Below are 16,555 nucleotides of genomic sequence, written 5' to 3' on the forward strand. Positions count from 1 at the left end.
CACGTTGTGGAAAAAATATAACAACGTTTTTTTTTTTTAAGACTTTATTTTTTTTACCTTTCAACAACAACAAAAAATCCCCACACGAGAAGAAGTGAAAGGATAAGAAAGGAGAGGAGAGAAGAGGAAAGGGGAGAGGAGAACAGAGAAGCGGCCTGGAGCAGAGTAGGCCTACATGCTCTAGAGCAGAGAGTAGGCTAAAGTCCTCATCAATTACTCATGAATGATGCAAACTTTCAAAAAAAACTTTAAAACAAAAGTTATCACACTTACATTCTCAAAGCTTCTTACTCATCCTCATATACGAGTGTGTGAATGTGTTTCACATGCGTCTGTACGAGGATTTCATATGTATGCATATGTAAGTTTTCAGAAGTATGAATGCGTGTGAATATTTCACATGTCAATGTGTTTCATATCTGTCTATGTCAGCATTTCACATATGTGGATGTGAGTTTTCAGTAGTATGGATATGTCTGAACGTGTCATATGTGTACGTGTATGTGTTTCATGTGTTTTTGTGTAAGGACAGTCTGGATTATTTCCTTAACGGCCCCTAATATCTGCCACCCATTATTGTCCTGAAGAGGGCGCAATACTCAAACACAAAACTACCTTTGACAGTATGGGGGAGTTCAACAAAGCGTCGTCCTCAAAGCTCTCAGACTTTATGCCTTTATTTAAGCAGGGCAGTAGCTGAAAGAAATATGGTCCTCAGACAAACAATTATAGAAACAGTTAATCAATATTAAACCAATCAAAAAACACCTAATCAATATAATCTTTTGGATTCACACCTGGTGCACTAATACATTGTGTGATCGGGCAGGGAGAGAGACTTCAGCTTAGTGGACTAACACTGACGTCGGGCATGAAGGGGACTTCAGTCTGGGGCTCTTCGTTCCATTGCCTGTTGGTCAGAGGAGTGAGAGGGTAAGATACAGGGATGACACACGCGCACACACACTATTTAGAGTAGCATGACTCAGGCATACTGCTCCTCCTTACCAGCTGACTAGCAGGTCTGTGACCATGTGTGACCAAACCCTGACCAGGCTATTCACAAAAACATGTATTGACTCTGTAAAGTATGTCCCTGTGAGTATCTGCTCCAAAGTGCAGGAGGTGAGCAGTCCAGTCCATGGTCTCATCAAAGTAGGACTAGCAGTGTAGATTCTATTGTTAACCCCCCCCCCCCAACACACACACACTACTGTGCTAATAACAGAACGCCTAACTCGGCAACTGCTATGATTAACAAGAGGGGGTAGATGTGCGTGGGGGGGATTGTTACCCCCCCCCCCCCCCCCCCCCCATAGGACCCCAGATTTAGTTAGACTGTTCCTATCTCTTTTCAATGGGCTTCAAACAGAACTGCTGGGATATCCAGTTTCCCACACAATGGAGTCAAGGGAGGGCGATTAGCCTCTCTATTGATGGTGCTTTGCTGTCAGTTGGTTGACTGTCTGGCCGTCTGTGTATCTGTAAACCAGGGCAGGACTGCACTCACAATCACACCTAATATTCGATGTTCTATAAGAAACCCCACTGTACTTTTTTGGAACCCCTCTTTAGATCAAAGATGTCTTCTCAGAATACATGCAGATATGCATACATATTAGTACATAACTGGACAGTACAAAACTGGACACAGGACAGAATCTCCACGCACAGCACACTTCTCTGAAGGTCTTTAGAAGGTTTTATTACAACCACTCCAGGTATCACTCTCTGTGCCCAAAGACCCTCCAAACATGTATAAATTCACAGCTTTCAAAACATACTCATCATTCAAAACAAACATTTAAGACAATCTGTGGCCACAAAAGAAACATTCTAGGAAGGGTGTATGTTTTACCAAGGTTCTATCGACGGAACAAGAACATTCATAACGAGGCATTCTAGCAACGTTCTAGGATGTCGCAATCGTTCTCCTTACTCATGAATCTCCTCATCCTCGTCTTCGAAGGCCTCATCTCCGTCGCTGGCAGTGGCCTCCTGGTACTGTTGGTACTCTGACACCAAGTCGTTCATGTTGCTCTCTGCCTCTGTGAACTCCATCTCATCCATGCCCTCGCCCGTGAACCAGTGGAGGAAGGCCTTGCGGCGGAACATGGCTGAGAACTGCTCGGAGATGCGCTTGAACAGCTCCTGGATTGCCGTGCTGTTGCCGATGAAGGTGGCGGCCATTTTGAGCCCTCTGGGAGGGATGTCGCAGACTGCCACCTTCACGTTGTTGGGGATCCACTCCACAAAGTAGCTGCTGTTCTTGTTCTGGATCGCCAGCATCTGCTCGTCCACCTCCTTCATGGACATGGGGCCTCGGAACACGGCGGCCACGGTCAGGTAGCGCCCGTGGCGAGGGTCACAGGCCGCCATCATGTTCTTGGCGTCAAACATCTGCTGGGTGAGCTCGGGCACGGTGAGGGCGCGGTACTGCTGGCTTCCCCTGGCGGTGAGCGGGGCGAAGCCCGGCATGAAGAAGTGCAGGCGGGGGAAGGGCACCATGTTGACGGCCAACTTGCGGAGGTCGGCGTTGAGCTGGCCGGGGAACCTCAGAGAGGTGGTGACGCCACTCATGGTGGCAGAGACCAGGTGGTTGAGGTCGCCGTAGGTGGGCGTGGTCAGTTTGAGGGTGCGGAAGCAGATGTCGTAGAGTGCCTCGTTGTCGATGCAGTAGGTCTCGTCTGTGTTCTCCACCAGCTGGTGGACAGACAGGGTGGCGTTGTAGGGCTCCACCACCGTGTCAGATACCTTGGAGGGGGGGGGGTAGAGCAGAGTACAAGGTGGGAGTTAGGGTAGGGTAGGAGGTAAGGTAGGTTAAGTCTTTGTTTGTATGGTGTATTATACACTAGGTACCATGGAAGAGGCACGTTTCAAAACAATGTACACAAGCTACTTTGAAAAAGAGGATGGGGGTTTGTTAGTGTGCTTCACAGTACAGCATACACTAGCTGTTAGTACGCTACTGTACAGAACAGTACACACTAGCTACCTTGGGTGAGGGCATCACACTGAAGGTGTTCATGATGCGGTCAGGATACTCCTCGCGGATCTTGCTGATCAGCAGGGTGCCCATGCCCGAGCCGGTGCCCCCGCCCAGGGAGTGGGTGAGCTGGAAGCCCTGGAGACAGTCACAGTGCTCACACTCCTTCCTCACCACGTCCAGCACTGAGTCCACCAGCTCTGCTCCCTCCGTGTAGTGGCCCTTAGCCCAGTTGTTACCTGCACCTGTCTGGCCTGGGACCAGCGGCACACACACCCGAGGCCGGAGTCATGGAAACGTTATACACAGCCCCCATCACGGGTGTCATGACTATAGAGTATACACACACATACTCAGTCTGACACCAGCACATGTGAATCATTCACCATCCAGGGTTGGGGGAGGGCCCTAGAGTCAGAGTGTGTGTGTATGTGCGTAAACTAATGTCAACACCTAATCCCACAGAAGAGTAGTTTATCAAACAGATCCTCAGTAAGCTCTTTCTTGTAAGTCACCTTGGATATAAGTGTCTGCTAAATGAAGAAATGTAAATGTAATACTGTTTGTGGTGGCTCTGGTATTTGTTAAACACACTCTGTCAAAGAATTCTCCTCCAATCCTTCTACTGTTCTTTATTCTGGACATCGTTTGTGGACCATTAGTCATGAACCTATGACATCTCCTAACCACTGTTCAGAGTGTGTCGGCTCTGTTCCGTCTGTATGTGTGTCAGTCCAGTGTGTCTGATGCCAAGGGCCTTCATAAAACCCCACAGAAATCCTTCACATAGCTAACATTCTCTCACCCCCCCTATGAGCACTGTCCTCAGTGGGAGTGTTGTGTGGTGCTCTGGATCTCACCAAAGATGAAGTTGTCTGGTCTGAAGAGCTGTCCGAAGGCCCCTGAGCGGACGCTGTCCATGGTGCCGGGTTCAAGGTCCACCAGCACAGCCCGGGGAACGTATTTATGTGCTGCACCAGGACAACCAACAACAAACAGATACACGACAGGAAGGTCGCTTATATTCTCAGTTGTCAGGGATTTATTCTTTAAGGTAACATAACGAAAGACACAGAAGTTTGACAACTGGGGGAGTCTGATATAGCTTTTAGGAACCATGATTCAGTGCACACGTGCACACTTACAGGAGGCCTCGTTGTAATAGACATTGATTCTATCCAGTTGCAGTTTCGAGTCACCAACATAGTTTCCTGCGGGGTCAATTCCGTGCTCATCGCTGATCACCTCCCAAAACTACAGCAGAAGATTGGTATGACATTTAAAATTCCAGGTGTAAAATAAGTCTCCCGAAATGCAGTTGAAGAGCTAAAGCATTCTCCCGTTGCAATCATCAAGCATATCAGCTGAGGCATGACTATCTGAAGAGTTTCTCAGCATGCAGGACTAGTTGGACCGCTCTGAGAAATGGCCCCATTATGATCTTTATTATAGGCGGTTGAGCGGCAGAAACGGAATCATGCTTTGGTTACTTTTGTCTCTCATTGAAAGCAATAACTTTGAAAAGAAAAGTTTAAAATGTTCTTATTTTAACAACAAGGGATTTGCTCAAGTTATTTAACAATGATGTGTATAACTAGTCCCGTACGCACAACTTTTTATCCTCGCAGAACAGTAATTTGCCACTACTTGCCTTGGTCCCAATCTGGTTGCCGCATTGTCCAGCTTGCATGTGAACTATTTCTCTCATTTTGCGCGTGACGGTTATAGCCTAATTTGAAGAGCAGAGGTCTGAGTGTGTGAGCTCCAGTCTAAAAAACACGCTTAACTGAATTAGGGAGGGTGGCATTCCAAACTCCTCTCGGTGCGCGGGCCGGGCCACGCCCTGAACATTCCCGCGGATGACTCGCCAGCTGGTCAGCTTTGCGCGCATGCAACATGTGGGAAGAGCAGTCCCTTCTGTGCAAGTTTCAGTTTTCACAAGTAGCCTACTCAAGAGCTAGATAGAAAGACAAACGCATACATATCAAGCCAGAACACACTTTACAAAATAAACTACATTTTATTAAATACATTATACAAGATGAACATAGACCTAGTTTGTATTTATAATCATAATAACGTTCAAGTACCGCATTTAGCACCAGACAGTTTCAGTGGTCTCAGATGCCGCTCAATAGACAAGATAATAAAACCAGACAAACGGGGGAATTTTTTTCCAGTAATAATATCTAAAATTAATGACTTAAAACCGCTACATAGCGAGATATTTATTTGCTGCGGAAAACGCACTACCCCACCTGGTGGACAGTACCGGTATTACAGGGGAAAGGACCAAAGGCTGAGAAAGTGGCCGGGCAGTAGGGAGAGTGGAGGAGGCAGATGAAGACGAGGAGGAGATTATGGAGGGATGAGAAGATAATGGAGGGGATGGGGAGAATAGAGCAGGGCTGGCAGCACTAGTCGTCCTCTCCTAGGAGCTGCAGGATATAGGTGGAGCCCTGGAGCAGAAGCTGTCCTGATACTCTGGCCATGCAGGTCACACAGCGCAGCAGACACCTGCAGACACAGAAAGGGGGATTGATAACCGCTAGTGTGTGCATTCGTCTCAGAGAGCAAATTTTTTCCGTTCTTGTATTCTCGTGAACTCGTTCGGCAAATACTCGTTCGGCAAAATACAATTTACCAAGAACGATAAAAAGCCCAGATCTGTCCTCAATCCACCTCTTATCGATGATGCATTGGTGGGTGACTTGGCCAGCGGAAACACGATCTGATTTCCCGCAAGTCCTTGCACTGCGTTCTTAGCGTTTTTCGGATTTATAAATGGCCAATGTGTGTGTGTGAGAGAGAGAGACTTTTCAAAATCCATCCAGGCACACCAATGTACTGCCATAGACTATGGTAGCCTCACCGGAAGATATCTTTGGCCTTGGTGCACCGGATGTCGTAGGACAGAGTATAGATCTCATACAGTGTGGCCCGTATGGTCAGGCAGCCCACAAAGTCCTTAGGGTTGAGCTTGTACAGGTCAAAGGTCAACTTGGCTATGCCACTCCTCCTAGGCTGGCGGAAGCTGGGGAGGACCTGCGGATATCACAACACACAGAAGTTCAAGGGGACGAAACATCACTGCCACCTTGTTGTCGAAAAAGGTCTTCGCAACATTGCCCAAGCGTTACCAGTAAAACAGCATGAACAAAGAGTGGGGGGGGGGGGGGTGGAGGAAGAGAATACAAAGGATAAAAGAAAAGGAGGAGAGGGTAGGGGAGATGGCAATGGATAAAGAAGAGTCTCCTCATGGTAGAGGACAGATGAGCGGAGTCTTCTACCTTGTTCTGCGTCCACACCTCCCCCTTCTCTAGCACCATGATGTGGGTGTTGGGGGGCAGAGCCTGGAAGAAATCATCAGCCTCCACCACTGTGCCGTCCTCCTCCAGAACCAGGGTCAGGAACTGGCACGTCAGCAGGAAGGCACTGGTCACCTGCAGGGAAAGTAACTGATTGTGCTTCTCATAACAGCACCCTGGACAGATCTATGCAGCCAGAGAGATTTACACAAAAAGCTGATCTACGGTCCAAGTCTCACCTTGTCCAGGAGGTCGTCCAATGAAGAGGCTACGAGTCCTCTTCTCCTTCTCCGGTTGTGGGTGCACACCTTGTAGGGGCGTGGCTGGGGAACTGGCAGGATGTGCCGGGAGATGGTGGTCTGGACCGTGGACACAGATCTGGGGGGGGAGACATGACGAGTGAATGAAGCACAGACGAGGGTTAGAGGAGAGAAGGAACAGGTGCAGACAAACTACTAAATTTAAAAGGTCTGATTGTTCTGCGGAGACTTCTGAACCTTTTTCCAGTGAAACAAATGCCAGCCAGACAAAAAGATCAAGGATTGGCTCTCTTGCCAAGTTACATGGAAGAATGAGTCAGGCAAACCAAGCTGAACACAATCAGGATGGCTTTCCCAATAACAGTGAAATAACTGTTTGAACAGAACTTGGTCTGTGCTGAGGGAATAAAGATTGTTCTATGGCAATACATGGATGGATGCACCTAAAGTGAAATTACCATGTACATTTTCAAACATAAAATTAAATACACAGCTGTGAATTCTAATTCTCAGCCAACGCAAGTTTTTGTCTAACCCTGCTCGTCTAGAATGAGCCCAAACTGCTGAAGACTGGCCTTGTTGATACAGAAACTTGACAGATGCCACGGTCGTGGTAGATCATATGACTTAAAACAATTGGGAACTGAATTTTTTTAAATGCACCCCGCATGCTTCACCTCATTAGGGTCTCTGGGAGAAGGTTCTTCGCATACTCCACGCTGGATTGAATCGATAGCGGTGCCATTCTCCTTCGCCGGTCGTAGGCCTATCCTTAAAAAGAACGGTATAACTAAAATAATCCTCCCCAAATGGAACGGTGCTCCGTCAATGAATTGTCAATTGGAGTAAGCTAAGTAGTACTTCTCCTTCCCTATTTTATGGTGACGCCCCTCTTATTAACACTATCCTAGCATGATTGGTCAATGATGTAGTCTATGACGATCATGTTGAAATAGGCTGCTTATCATAGATCCATGTGCATTTATTGAAAACGAATTATTTTGCTCAATTTGATTTGACAAATGATTGTGTTATGATATGACTGTCGATTTTCAAGGAGAGGTGATTTAAACTTGTTCCCTTCTTATACTCTTGTAATTGAAATTTCATACCATGTTATTAATTCAACACCCTTAAAATACGAAACTAAAGCTTGTGACCTTATAAAGCCTGAACGGTGTCTCAGGCCTGGCAAGAAACTTACACAACATTAAAAAACTAAAATAAAGACTGTGTTTATAAGTAGGCTAGGCTAATTATACAATTAACTAGGTACATTGGTACAGAAAACGTCTGTGGTTTTTGTAGCCTACAAATGGCTCACTTCCTCTCAGCATATTTACCTGTTTCACCTGTTTTACTTGTATACAGACCATGTGCCGACATGTTCGATGTCGGTTTGTATAAGTAGGTCGGAATATAAAAAAACTGATATTCGTAAACAGTTCTAAGTCCAATTCTGAGACACTTAAGCCTCTTTAAACCAAGCGGTGCAGTTTTTCAATTCCGTGAACTTTTCCAGGACCCAGATTACAATGGGAAAGCGACCTGGCTGGAAAAACACCGATCTAGAATGCTACCAATTCCCTTCCAGTATCTCGTAGTTGGCTGAAGTCAATACAAATATGTACTTTTAAAAAGGAACCATATAGAAACCACTGTAGCCTACAGCAATACGTTATCATCAACGGAGCCTGAGAGACGTGCACCACAAGAACATACACTCACATCCGTGAAGGTGACAATGTCTTTATTCACGCAATATTAGGCCTGGTAGCTCAATTTACCTGCAACAGCTCTGTGTTAGCAAGACTAAGTCGTTATTCTCGAAGCACAGAAATGTACCGCAGTCAAACTAAGATTTAAATAATTGAATAAATAAGCGATCACTTCATTCTACTCCTGCACATTAAAACTATTGCATATGCTTAAACCCATTCTCTGTCGTTCAACAATGTTGGACCTATAGTACAAAATATGAATATAGTCGACTATTTGGTGAATGTTTCTCTTTAGATAAACTATTATTTCGTCTAAATATATAGACAACTTAAAATGCTTTAGCTTACAATGCTTATGACTCTACGGTAGAGATTTTTGGGGTCCGGGGTTGAATATGGATCTAATAGTTCTATGACCTCTTGATTGAGAACGTTTCCACTGTGAAATCACAAGGGTGAATAGGTTAACACAAAAAGAAAATGATTGAGCATATACTTGATTCTGTCCGTTTTTAGCCAGGCTTCCCCACACCCACACACACATTTCACCCCTGATTGTAAAAATACAAATTTTCAAGCCATGACAACGACAGGCACAAAAATAAGGCGACTGATGGAGCTGCTTATGCAGTAACTAATATGCTCTCTGTACAGACCTAGTAGGGGGGGTCCAATTTATTTACCAGTAGGTCCTCCCGTGTTTTTAATTTAAGTCACCTGTCAAACAACAGAATCTTGACTTGTAGCATTATATTTTAACGTTTTTAAAACCAAAACTAGATAATGCAAGAAAAAAAAAAACAGATGTCAGATTATGTCTTAATTTGAAGTGTTTTCCAGGACAGGTACAATCCCAGGACAAAAATCTAAATTATTCAAAAGATCTAAATCAGTTCCCTAAGTAGCCTAAACCTTCACTTTACATTTGAAAAATATACAACATTCCTTCTCAAGTCCAAATAAATAATAGTTTGTCTATTCAAAAGTGCATCGGAATGGAGAGGGTTTTAGGGTTGAGAGAGCAGGTGGGCTACAGTGGTAAATGCACAGCAAAAGGGGTATTACACTCAAAAGTATATCTATGCGTGTCAGATTCAAATCATTTTGTGTGTAATGCCCCTTTAAGGACATAGGTGGCTGAGCATGGATGGGATCCAGACCACTGTCATGGAAAGCGTTTCATACCACGGCAAAGCACAGGTGAGCGGAGTTTCACCAAAGGAAGCTATTCCCCATTGAATTGAAAGTGAAAGCTCCACCCACCCGAACTGCCCCTGGTTGTGAAAGGAGGGCGCCCTCCAGTGAACAGCAGGTGGCAGGCATTCCCAGCATCAGGACATGATGCCAAAGACGGGGTTATGGCGACAGATGCTCGGGCCGTGCTCCTCGTAGTCCTTCTTAGAATGACACACCTGGAAGAACTCCGGCTGAGGGAGAGACAGAAAGGCCAGAGGTCAGAGAGACTGGTGAGGGTGTGTTTGTGTTTGTGTGTTTGTGCATGCAAGTTGGCGTTTGTTTAAAATATTATACTTAAAGTACAAACATACTAACACATACCATATTAAAGTTATCAATAAGTATGTGAATGTACAACATAATTAAAATACATTTCCAATAGTGTAGAAAATAATTAATCTGATGAAAATGTATTAAGCTCAAATGTAACTGTGTGCATGTACAGTATGTGTATACAGTATGTGTGTGTGTGTGTGTGTACCGTAGAGGCCAGCATGGACCCTCCAAACCAGACGGCGTAGCGCTGCATGTGATGGGTCACCACCTGGACCTCCATGGGCTTGGGCTGCGACACAGGACAGAGATCAGTCAGTCTGAGCCAACACACACAAAGTACTATCTCTCTCTAACAAACACACACAGTACTATCTCTCTAATAAACACACACACTGAGTACTATCTCCCTCTAACAAACAAACACAGTACTATCTCTCTAATAAACACACACACTGAGTACTATCTCTCTCTAACAAACACACACACTGAGTACTATCTTTCTCTAACAAACACAGAGTACTATCTCTAACAAACACACACACACACAGTACTATCTCTCTCTAACAAACACACACACAGTACTATCTCTCTCTAACAAACACACACACACACAGTACTATCTCTCTCTAACAAACACACACACACCCAGTACTATCTCTCTCTAACAAACACACACACACAGTACTATGTCTAAGTCACACACCTTAATCCGCCCTCCGCTGAGCTCTTCACTCAGTTTGAGTCTGGCGTCCACTACCCGCTTCAAGTCTCTCTGCAGACGACGACCAAAGTCCCGGAACATGGTAGAGCCTCCGGACAGCACAATGTTCTTAAACACACACGCACACATAAGCATGCACGCACATGTGCAACATAAGAGTGCAAGTCGGTTACACACCTACACACATACAGTATATAACATGGACATCACATATATCACATGTACTTACCTTGTACACGATACGTGATGCTGTACTCTGTAAATAACATGTCCTTCTTTGTAAATATCATACTATCACATATATAACATGTCCTACCTTGTACAGGGGTCTCCTGACGTCGATGGGGCAGTTCTGAATAGCTTCGTCCACCACATCAGAGATGGGCTGCATGAAGTCTGGGTTGGCAAACTACAACATACAGCACACAAGGGGTTAAATCGTTTACGTACTCACCTGATCAGCCACAACGTACCAACCATTCATTTTGCTACCGTGATCTACAAGGCACATGTAAAGTCAATACGAAGACACATTGGCTGCGTACCTCCGGGTGGAAGAAGATCTCAGGCCCCAGGAAGCGCTCATAGCCCACATCTATCTGGAAGTCGGTCTTGCTGATGGCGTTGACGCCATGGTACTGCTTAATCCACTTCCCGGGGTCATTGTCGTACTTACTGAATTCCTTCACTATGTCTGGACAGATGTAGCAGTACCTCTCCTGGAAACACACATAAAATGCCTTATAAGCACAGTTTTCTTTGCTTATTGGCATGCACCTCTGCATTTTCATAAGCGCCTGTGTGTTCATGTGCTGTGTTAGTCTGTGTGTGTGTGTGTGGCCTACCTTGACAGTCTTGGCGGTCCCCAGTGACTGCTCAGGAGGGATGCCCACTTCTCTGTCCCTCAGCAGCTGCTGGATGAAGTACGTGATGTCCCGCCCCGCAATGGGGATGTGCTTTATGCAGCTACCAATCACATAGCCTTCAGCCTGGCCAGGAAACAAAAACAACCATTCACTTAGTCAAGGACAGGAAACACAAACAACCAATCACACAGTCCCCAGCCTGGGCCAGGAAACAAAATCCTTACCCTAGATATAGTGTGTGTGTGTGTCTGAGTATGTACTAGAGTGCACTCACACACGTGTATGTGTGTGAGTGTGGGGTGTGTGTTGCCCTTACCACAGGTATGGCGTGAGTGACTCCATCTCCACTGTCGATCACAACCCCCGTCAGTGTTCTCTCCCCCACCTGTCTGGACGTCCAGGAGGCTGCCAGAGCCAGCACAGCCTGGGGGGGAGGGGGGGGACGGGGGACGGACGGACATCACACATCAGTCACTCTGCTTCTCTGTCTCTGTTTTTCTCCTTCCCTCCATCCATCCTGTGTGTGTGCGCATGTGTGTACCTGTACAGCGATGTAGAGGCCCGGAACGTTAAATGTCTCAAACATGATCTCAGCCAGGTACTCCCTATTCTCTGGTGTGTTCAATGGTGGTTCAGTCTGCACGAGGGAAACACAAATACACACAGAGTCAACACCAACATCCTCACTCTAAGCTGAATGACGCTCACCATTAGGTAAACAGTCTTTGAGCACCCTGTCAATTATTAACAACACACACACAGGAAAACAGTAAGGATGAGGACACACACACACACTGCTCTCACCATGAGGAAGCTGTGGTCCTCAGGTTCAGCCCTGAGGTATTTGAAGATGATCTGCTCCATGAACTTCTCCATCAGGTCCCAGTCCTCCACCATGCCATGTCTAATAGGCCACTAGGATAGGACAACACATGGGACTAGAAACTAGGAACTAAACAGCTATGTTTTAAAAACAGAATTGAAGCTAACTGTGAGAACAGAGGGGTTTAAAAGGGCTTACACTGATTAGCTACGGCAACTGTGAACTGAGACATTTCAAGAAGCTTCTGAGTTTAAATAGGGTTTGGTTGCATATGTTAGGTTGTTTAGGGTTGTTTGCAGACAGACCCAGACTGTGACAGATAGACACAGATTGAGAGACAGGTAGACGGACAAAACGATAAACATACATACATAGAAACAGACGGACAGATAGACCACCTTAGTTGCATAGTTGGGCTTGTCGATGCCCTCGTCTCCGATAAAGAAGTCCAGGTCGTCCACTCCCTTCATCAGCCTCCTCTGGGCCTGGTCACCCACACTGGCTGACTCCCGGACAGCAATGCCTAACAGAAGAACACACGCACAGGTCACAAGAAGGTCACTCAAATACAAACACAAGCACACACTTTGACTTTAACTGGAGACACAGCATACTGGTAAATTCATCACCTACACGTTACTTTTCATACAGCTGAGCTCCAGTGCGATGTACTGGACTGTACGGGGCTAGATATCAAAACAGATGTTGTTAGTTACTGTGCACTTACAAGAGGGAATGATGAACTGAGGCTCAGTGTTCCCAGCATACCCAATCTTGGTGTAGCTACGAGCATAAAAAATAATTAACTGTCATGACCCGTCACAGCATTGAAAAGATCTGTTTTCCACATTGTTCTGCTATCATGATTACAACTGAAATGCTTGATTAGAAAGAAATCAAGAAAAAAACGAAACGCTAAACCAATAGTAATGAATCGACAGTAGATTATGTGTGAACAAGAAAAACACTTTATACAGCCAGTGTTTAGCCACTGCTGAGTCAGTTTGCCTGTTGCGTAGCTTCTCTTTCATTGATCTCTTTTATTTTGCAGGTGACATAAATACTATCTGACCTATTTACTGTGTAATAGCCCAGTTAACTGCCCCCACAACAGCTCTTAATGATAATAGACCGTCACATATCTTAAGTGGTTTATGAACTAGAACACCTAAAATTTGGTATGACAAATGAGGCCTTTAAAAACAACTTCAGTCACAACATTGGGTATTTAATCTTAAACATTTAACTATGACAGTAACAAATCTTTAACACTAACTACACAAGACGACTCCAACTGTTACAATTATATTTGTCATGGTATTTCTCATGCTTGTTCTATATCAACATGCTTTAACTTGCAGTAAAAACGAGGACAGCATAACCTAGGCTCTAGTTTCATAGCAGCCTAGCTTTGTTTGCAAAATCCTCTTCATACGTGCCCTCAAACCTCGGAAATGTCAGCTGAGTTCAACTGTTCTCATATCAACAAACTCACCCGGTCCCACAGTCTATTACGCAGGGCGGCAGAGGTGCTGCCATACTCACGATGACGATAATGTTACAACAACAACAATCTTTTTACAGCAACTGTATCAGCTGGATTCTACACTACGCATTTTCATTCTAGGTCAAATGGCTGCACCGCTACACGGACTTGTACCTAATACCAAAACGGCTGTGGGTACTCGCTTATTCCCGTGCACCGTTATATTCTATTTCGGTTGACAGTGAAAGTACTTCCCGAGTCAAAGGGAAGATGCAAAAAATAGAAACGGTTTGGAAACGTCCCTGGTAACCAGAGCCTCGCGCAGTTCGATGGGATCGGGTCCAGTCCTCCACTTTCCTAAACTGAGAGTCTGATGGCTGCCGCCAGATGGCGCCTGAAACCATCAAATTGATTCTATTTAATTATTTCACTACCACCTTGACCCTGCATTCTTGGGCATCCCGTTTCATTATTCAGGTACATTGACCTTTTAAAACAAGATCTCTGATTAAATATTTTTTGTTATTGATATACATTTATTTTTAACCGTCTGGTGCGGTGCCGAGTTACCTTGAATCTTCCAATACTTTTACGTGATCATCTACACCAGATGTTACGGTACCAAGATAGAAACCAGGAAGTTGGTTCAAAAAAGCGCGTCTTCTGCATCTGCTCGTTCTTCTCAAGGTTCTTCTCTTTGATAGCTTGAGGAGACTGACTTCCATAATGAAAGATGACAGAGAACGCTGCACAGGTATGTAGCTATAGGCTATAGCTATCTCATTAGTCAACCGATTTACTACCTTTGCAAGCTCGCAATGTTAATCACAATTATCCCAAAGTTTTTTATGATTTTGCCCGCTAAAATGTTCTTTCCCTGCCCACCGCAAACAAGCCAGCAGCACGTCATAGCTATGCCGCTAGTAATCTAGCAGGATGTCATACACTTTGTTTCTCCTCAGTTATTTGCCAGGTTGGAAGGCAGGAGGTGTCTCAAGGACATAGAACCGCGCATCTTTCCAGAGGATGGGGGACCAAACTATGGTAACATGATGCACACTTGATTTCCCCAAACTTAATCTATTGCCATTCCCACGTCCACATTTTTACTTGATGATAACACAGCAAAGAGACAGATGTTAGTTAGGCCTCATGTTAGCTTACCAAACAATCGGTAAGAAACAAGCAAAAAGAGACACACAATAATTGATTGCCCTCTTAAATCGATCCTTTCTGGCCTCCCTCATCCTTTCAGTCTCTCCTCACCACGTTTTGTCTCCTCCCCCATCCTCCTACATCCTCTCCCTTCACAGGTGACGTCGTGGAGCTCCATGGGACAGAGGGGACAGGGAAGACAGAGCTGCTGTACCACCTACTGGTCCGTTGCCTGCTCCCTGAGGACGCGGGCGGGCTGGGCGTAGAGGTGGTCTTCCTGGACACTGACCACCATTTTGACATGCTGCGTCTTGTCACCGTGCTGGAGCACCGCCTGGCTCAGACGATTGGGGCCGGGAGCACTGAGGAAGGTGAGCTAAGCTAGGCTGGGTCATGCTAAGCAAGGCACCACAATGCCAGGCCAGGATAGATTACACAATGTTAGATCTTTTTACCGGGTGTTCTTCGTACCCTATCCGACTTGTCTTCTTGTCTCCCTGCAGGTTGTGAGAGCTCTGGAGGTCAGGGTCAGGCTACTGCCACCTCTGATCCTGAGACAAGGGTGCGAGCGTGCCTGAGTCGTCTGTCTGTGGTGCACTGCTCCAGCTCTGCCCAGCTCCTCCTCACACTCCACTTCCTGGAGACGTCCATGTGCAGCCGCCCCAAGCTATCACTGCTCATCATTGACAGCATATCCGCCTTTTATTGGATGGACCGCAGTGGGGGTGGGGACAGCGTGGCCAAACAGGAAGTGACACTTAGGAAGTGCTCGGAGCTCCTGGCCAGGCTGTTGAGGGACTACCGCATCAGTGTGTTTGCATCCACACACGCCATCATGAGGAATTATGGGAATTGGAGTTCTGACAGGCTTGGCGAGTCCTCCGACGCGGCATCTTCTTTGCCTTCCTGGAGGAAGTGGAGCTCAGCACAAGCGTCTGATTACGATAGGCAGTACCTGTGCAAGCCGTGGCAGAGGCTGGTCACACACAGGCTGCTATTGGCCAGAGCAGAGACTGGGCTGGGCACTAGGGAACAACGACATGTGTTCTCAGCCACAAGCACCTCCTCCTGCTCCACCTCATACTCCTCCTCTAACAGACCAAGAGGTGTCAGGAATTTCTCCTTTGTGATAACGGATGGAGGCCTGAGTTTCATGTAGTCGAGAGAGGAGCTTTAACTGTTAAATAGAAAACACATGTTTACTCTTGTATCATCTTAGATGTTGATTTATGTTGGACATTTGAATCTTGTAACCCCTGTACATCATTAAAAAAAATGTTTAGCTTTTTTTTTTTTGCTGCTGCTGCTGCTGCTGCTGCTGTTTTTTCTGTTGTGCAAATATTATTAGATATGTTTTACAAAAAAAAAGTTTCAACTTTTTACTAACATTACATTACTAACAACTAAGTTTTAGTGTCCTCACCCTTAGCCCTCACTCCACATCTCAGCACCCCCCAACCCCCCATTCTGTGACTCCTGACACACTAGCCAGCCCCCTCCCTGCAGTGACAAGACCCGAAGACATAAACTACAAATTACACAGTAATTACCATGCCTGTGTCTCAGTGAGCTGAGCTGCGAGGGGCTGCATGGCTGGCTCTGACACAGACCAGCTGTACCCTGGATAATAGCAGGGCTCTCCACTCCTCCCTGTGGATCTCTGCATTGTTCTGGTACAAGCACAGTCTGACTAGCTAATTAAGATGAGGATAATGGG

At 45.7% G+C, this 16,555-nt stretch overlaps 4 protein-coding genes across 5 annotated transcripts; 1 reads left to right on the forward strand and 3 right to left on the reverse strand.

Annotated features, from left to right (window-relative positions):
* Nucleotides 1-90: 90 nt before the first annotated feature.
* tubb6 (tubulin, beta 6 class V) lies at nt 91-4,715 on the reverse strand. 2 transcript variants are annotated; one of them, XM_047024393.1, is made up of 6 exons: nt 4,638-4,715; nt 4,132-4,240; nt 3,847-3,957; nt 2,996-3,240; nt 1,940-2,754; nt 378-910 (listed from the first exon to the last, which is right to left on the reverse strand). In XM_047024393.1, the coding sequence occupies exons 1-6, from the start codon at nt 4,692-4,694 to the stop codon at nt 841-843; spliced, it is 1,407 nt and encodes a 468-aa protein (XP_046880349.1). In that variant the 5' UTR covers nt 4,695-4,715; the 3' UTR covers nt 378-840. The 2 variants fall into 2 exon arrangements, with proteins under 2 accessions (XP_046880350.1, XP_046880349.1); XM_047024394.1 differs by lacking the exons at nt 4,132-4,240; nt 4,638-4,715 and having other exon boundaries at nt 91-910; nt 2,996-3,124; nt 3,847-3,951.
* Nucleotides 4,716-4,986: 271 nt separating this feature from the next.
* Nucleotides 4,987-8,229, reverse strand: cidea (cell death inducing DFFA like effector a). Its single transcript, XM_047024404.1, has 5 exons — nt 7,232-8,229; nt 6,534-6,672; nt 6,277-6,429; nt 5,859-6,031; nt 4,987-5,503 (listed from the first exon to the last, which is right to left on the reverse strand). The coding sequence occupies exons 1-5, from the start codon at nt 7,297-7,299 to the stop codon at nt 5,404-5,406; spliced, it is 633 nt and encodes a 210-aa protein (XP_046880360.1). The 5' UTR covers nt 7,300-8,229; the 3' UTR covers nt 4,987-5,403.
* A 58-nt stretch (nt 8,230-8,287) lies between these two features.
* actr3b (actin related protein 3B) lies at nt 8,288-14,037 on the reverse strand. The gene is made up of 12 exons (XM_047024372.1): nt 13,693-14,037; nt 12,925-12,980; nt 12,596-12,720; nt 12,179-12,289; nt 11,916-12,011; nt 11,691-11,798; nt 11,354-11,497; nt 11,054-11,227; nt 10,825-10,917; nt 10,491-10,616; nt 9,993-10,076; nt 8,288-9,702 (listed from the first exon to the last, which is right to left on the reverse strand). The coding sequence occupies exons 1-12, from the start codon at nt 13,734-13,736 to the stop codon at nt 9,607-9,609; spliced, it is 1,257 nt and encodes a 418-aa protein (XP_046880328.1). The 5' UTR covers nt 13,737-14,037; the 3' UTR covers nt 8,288-9,606.
* Nucleotides 14,038-14,127: 90 nt separating this feature from the next.
* Nucleotides 14,128-16,392, forward strand: xrcc2 (X-ray repair complementing defective repair in Chinese hamster cells 2). Its single transcript, XM_047024379.1, has 5 exons — nt 14,128-14,160; nt 14,371-14,437; nt 14,646-14,727; nt 14,997-15,209; nt 15,342-16,392. The coding sequence occupies exons 2-5, from the start codon at nt 14,417-14,419 to the stop codon at nt 15,995-15,997; spliced, it is 972 nt and encodes a 323-aa protein (XP_046880335.1). The 5' UTR covers nt 14,128-14,160; nt 14,371-14,416; the 3' UTR covers nt 15,998-16,392.
* The last annotated feature ends 163 nt before the right edge of the window (nt 16,393-16,555 follow it).

Source organism: Hypomesus transpacificus, chromosome 8 (assembly GCF_021917145.1).
Source record: "Hypomesus transpacificus isolate Combined female chromosome 8, fHypTra1, whole genome shotgun sequence".
NCBI lineage: Eukaryota > Metazoa > Chordata > Actinopteri > Osmeriformes > Osmeridae > Hypomesus > Hypomesus transpacificus.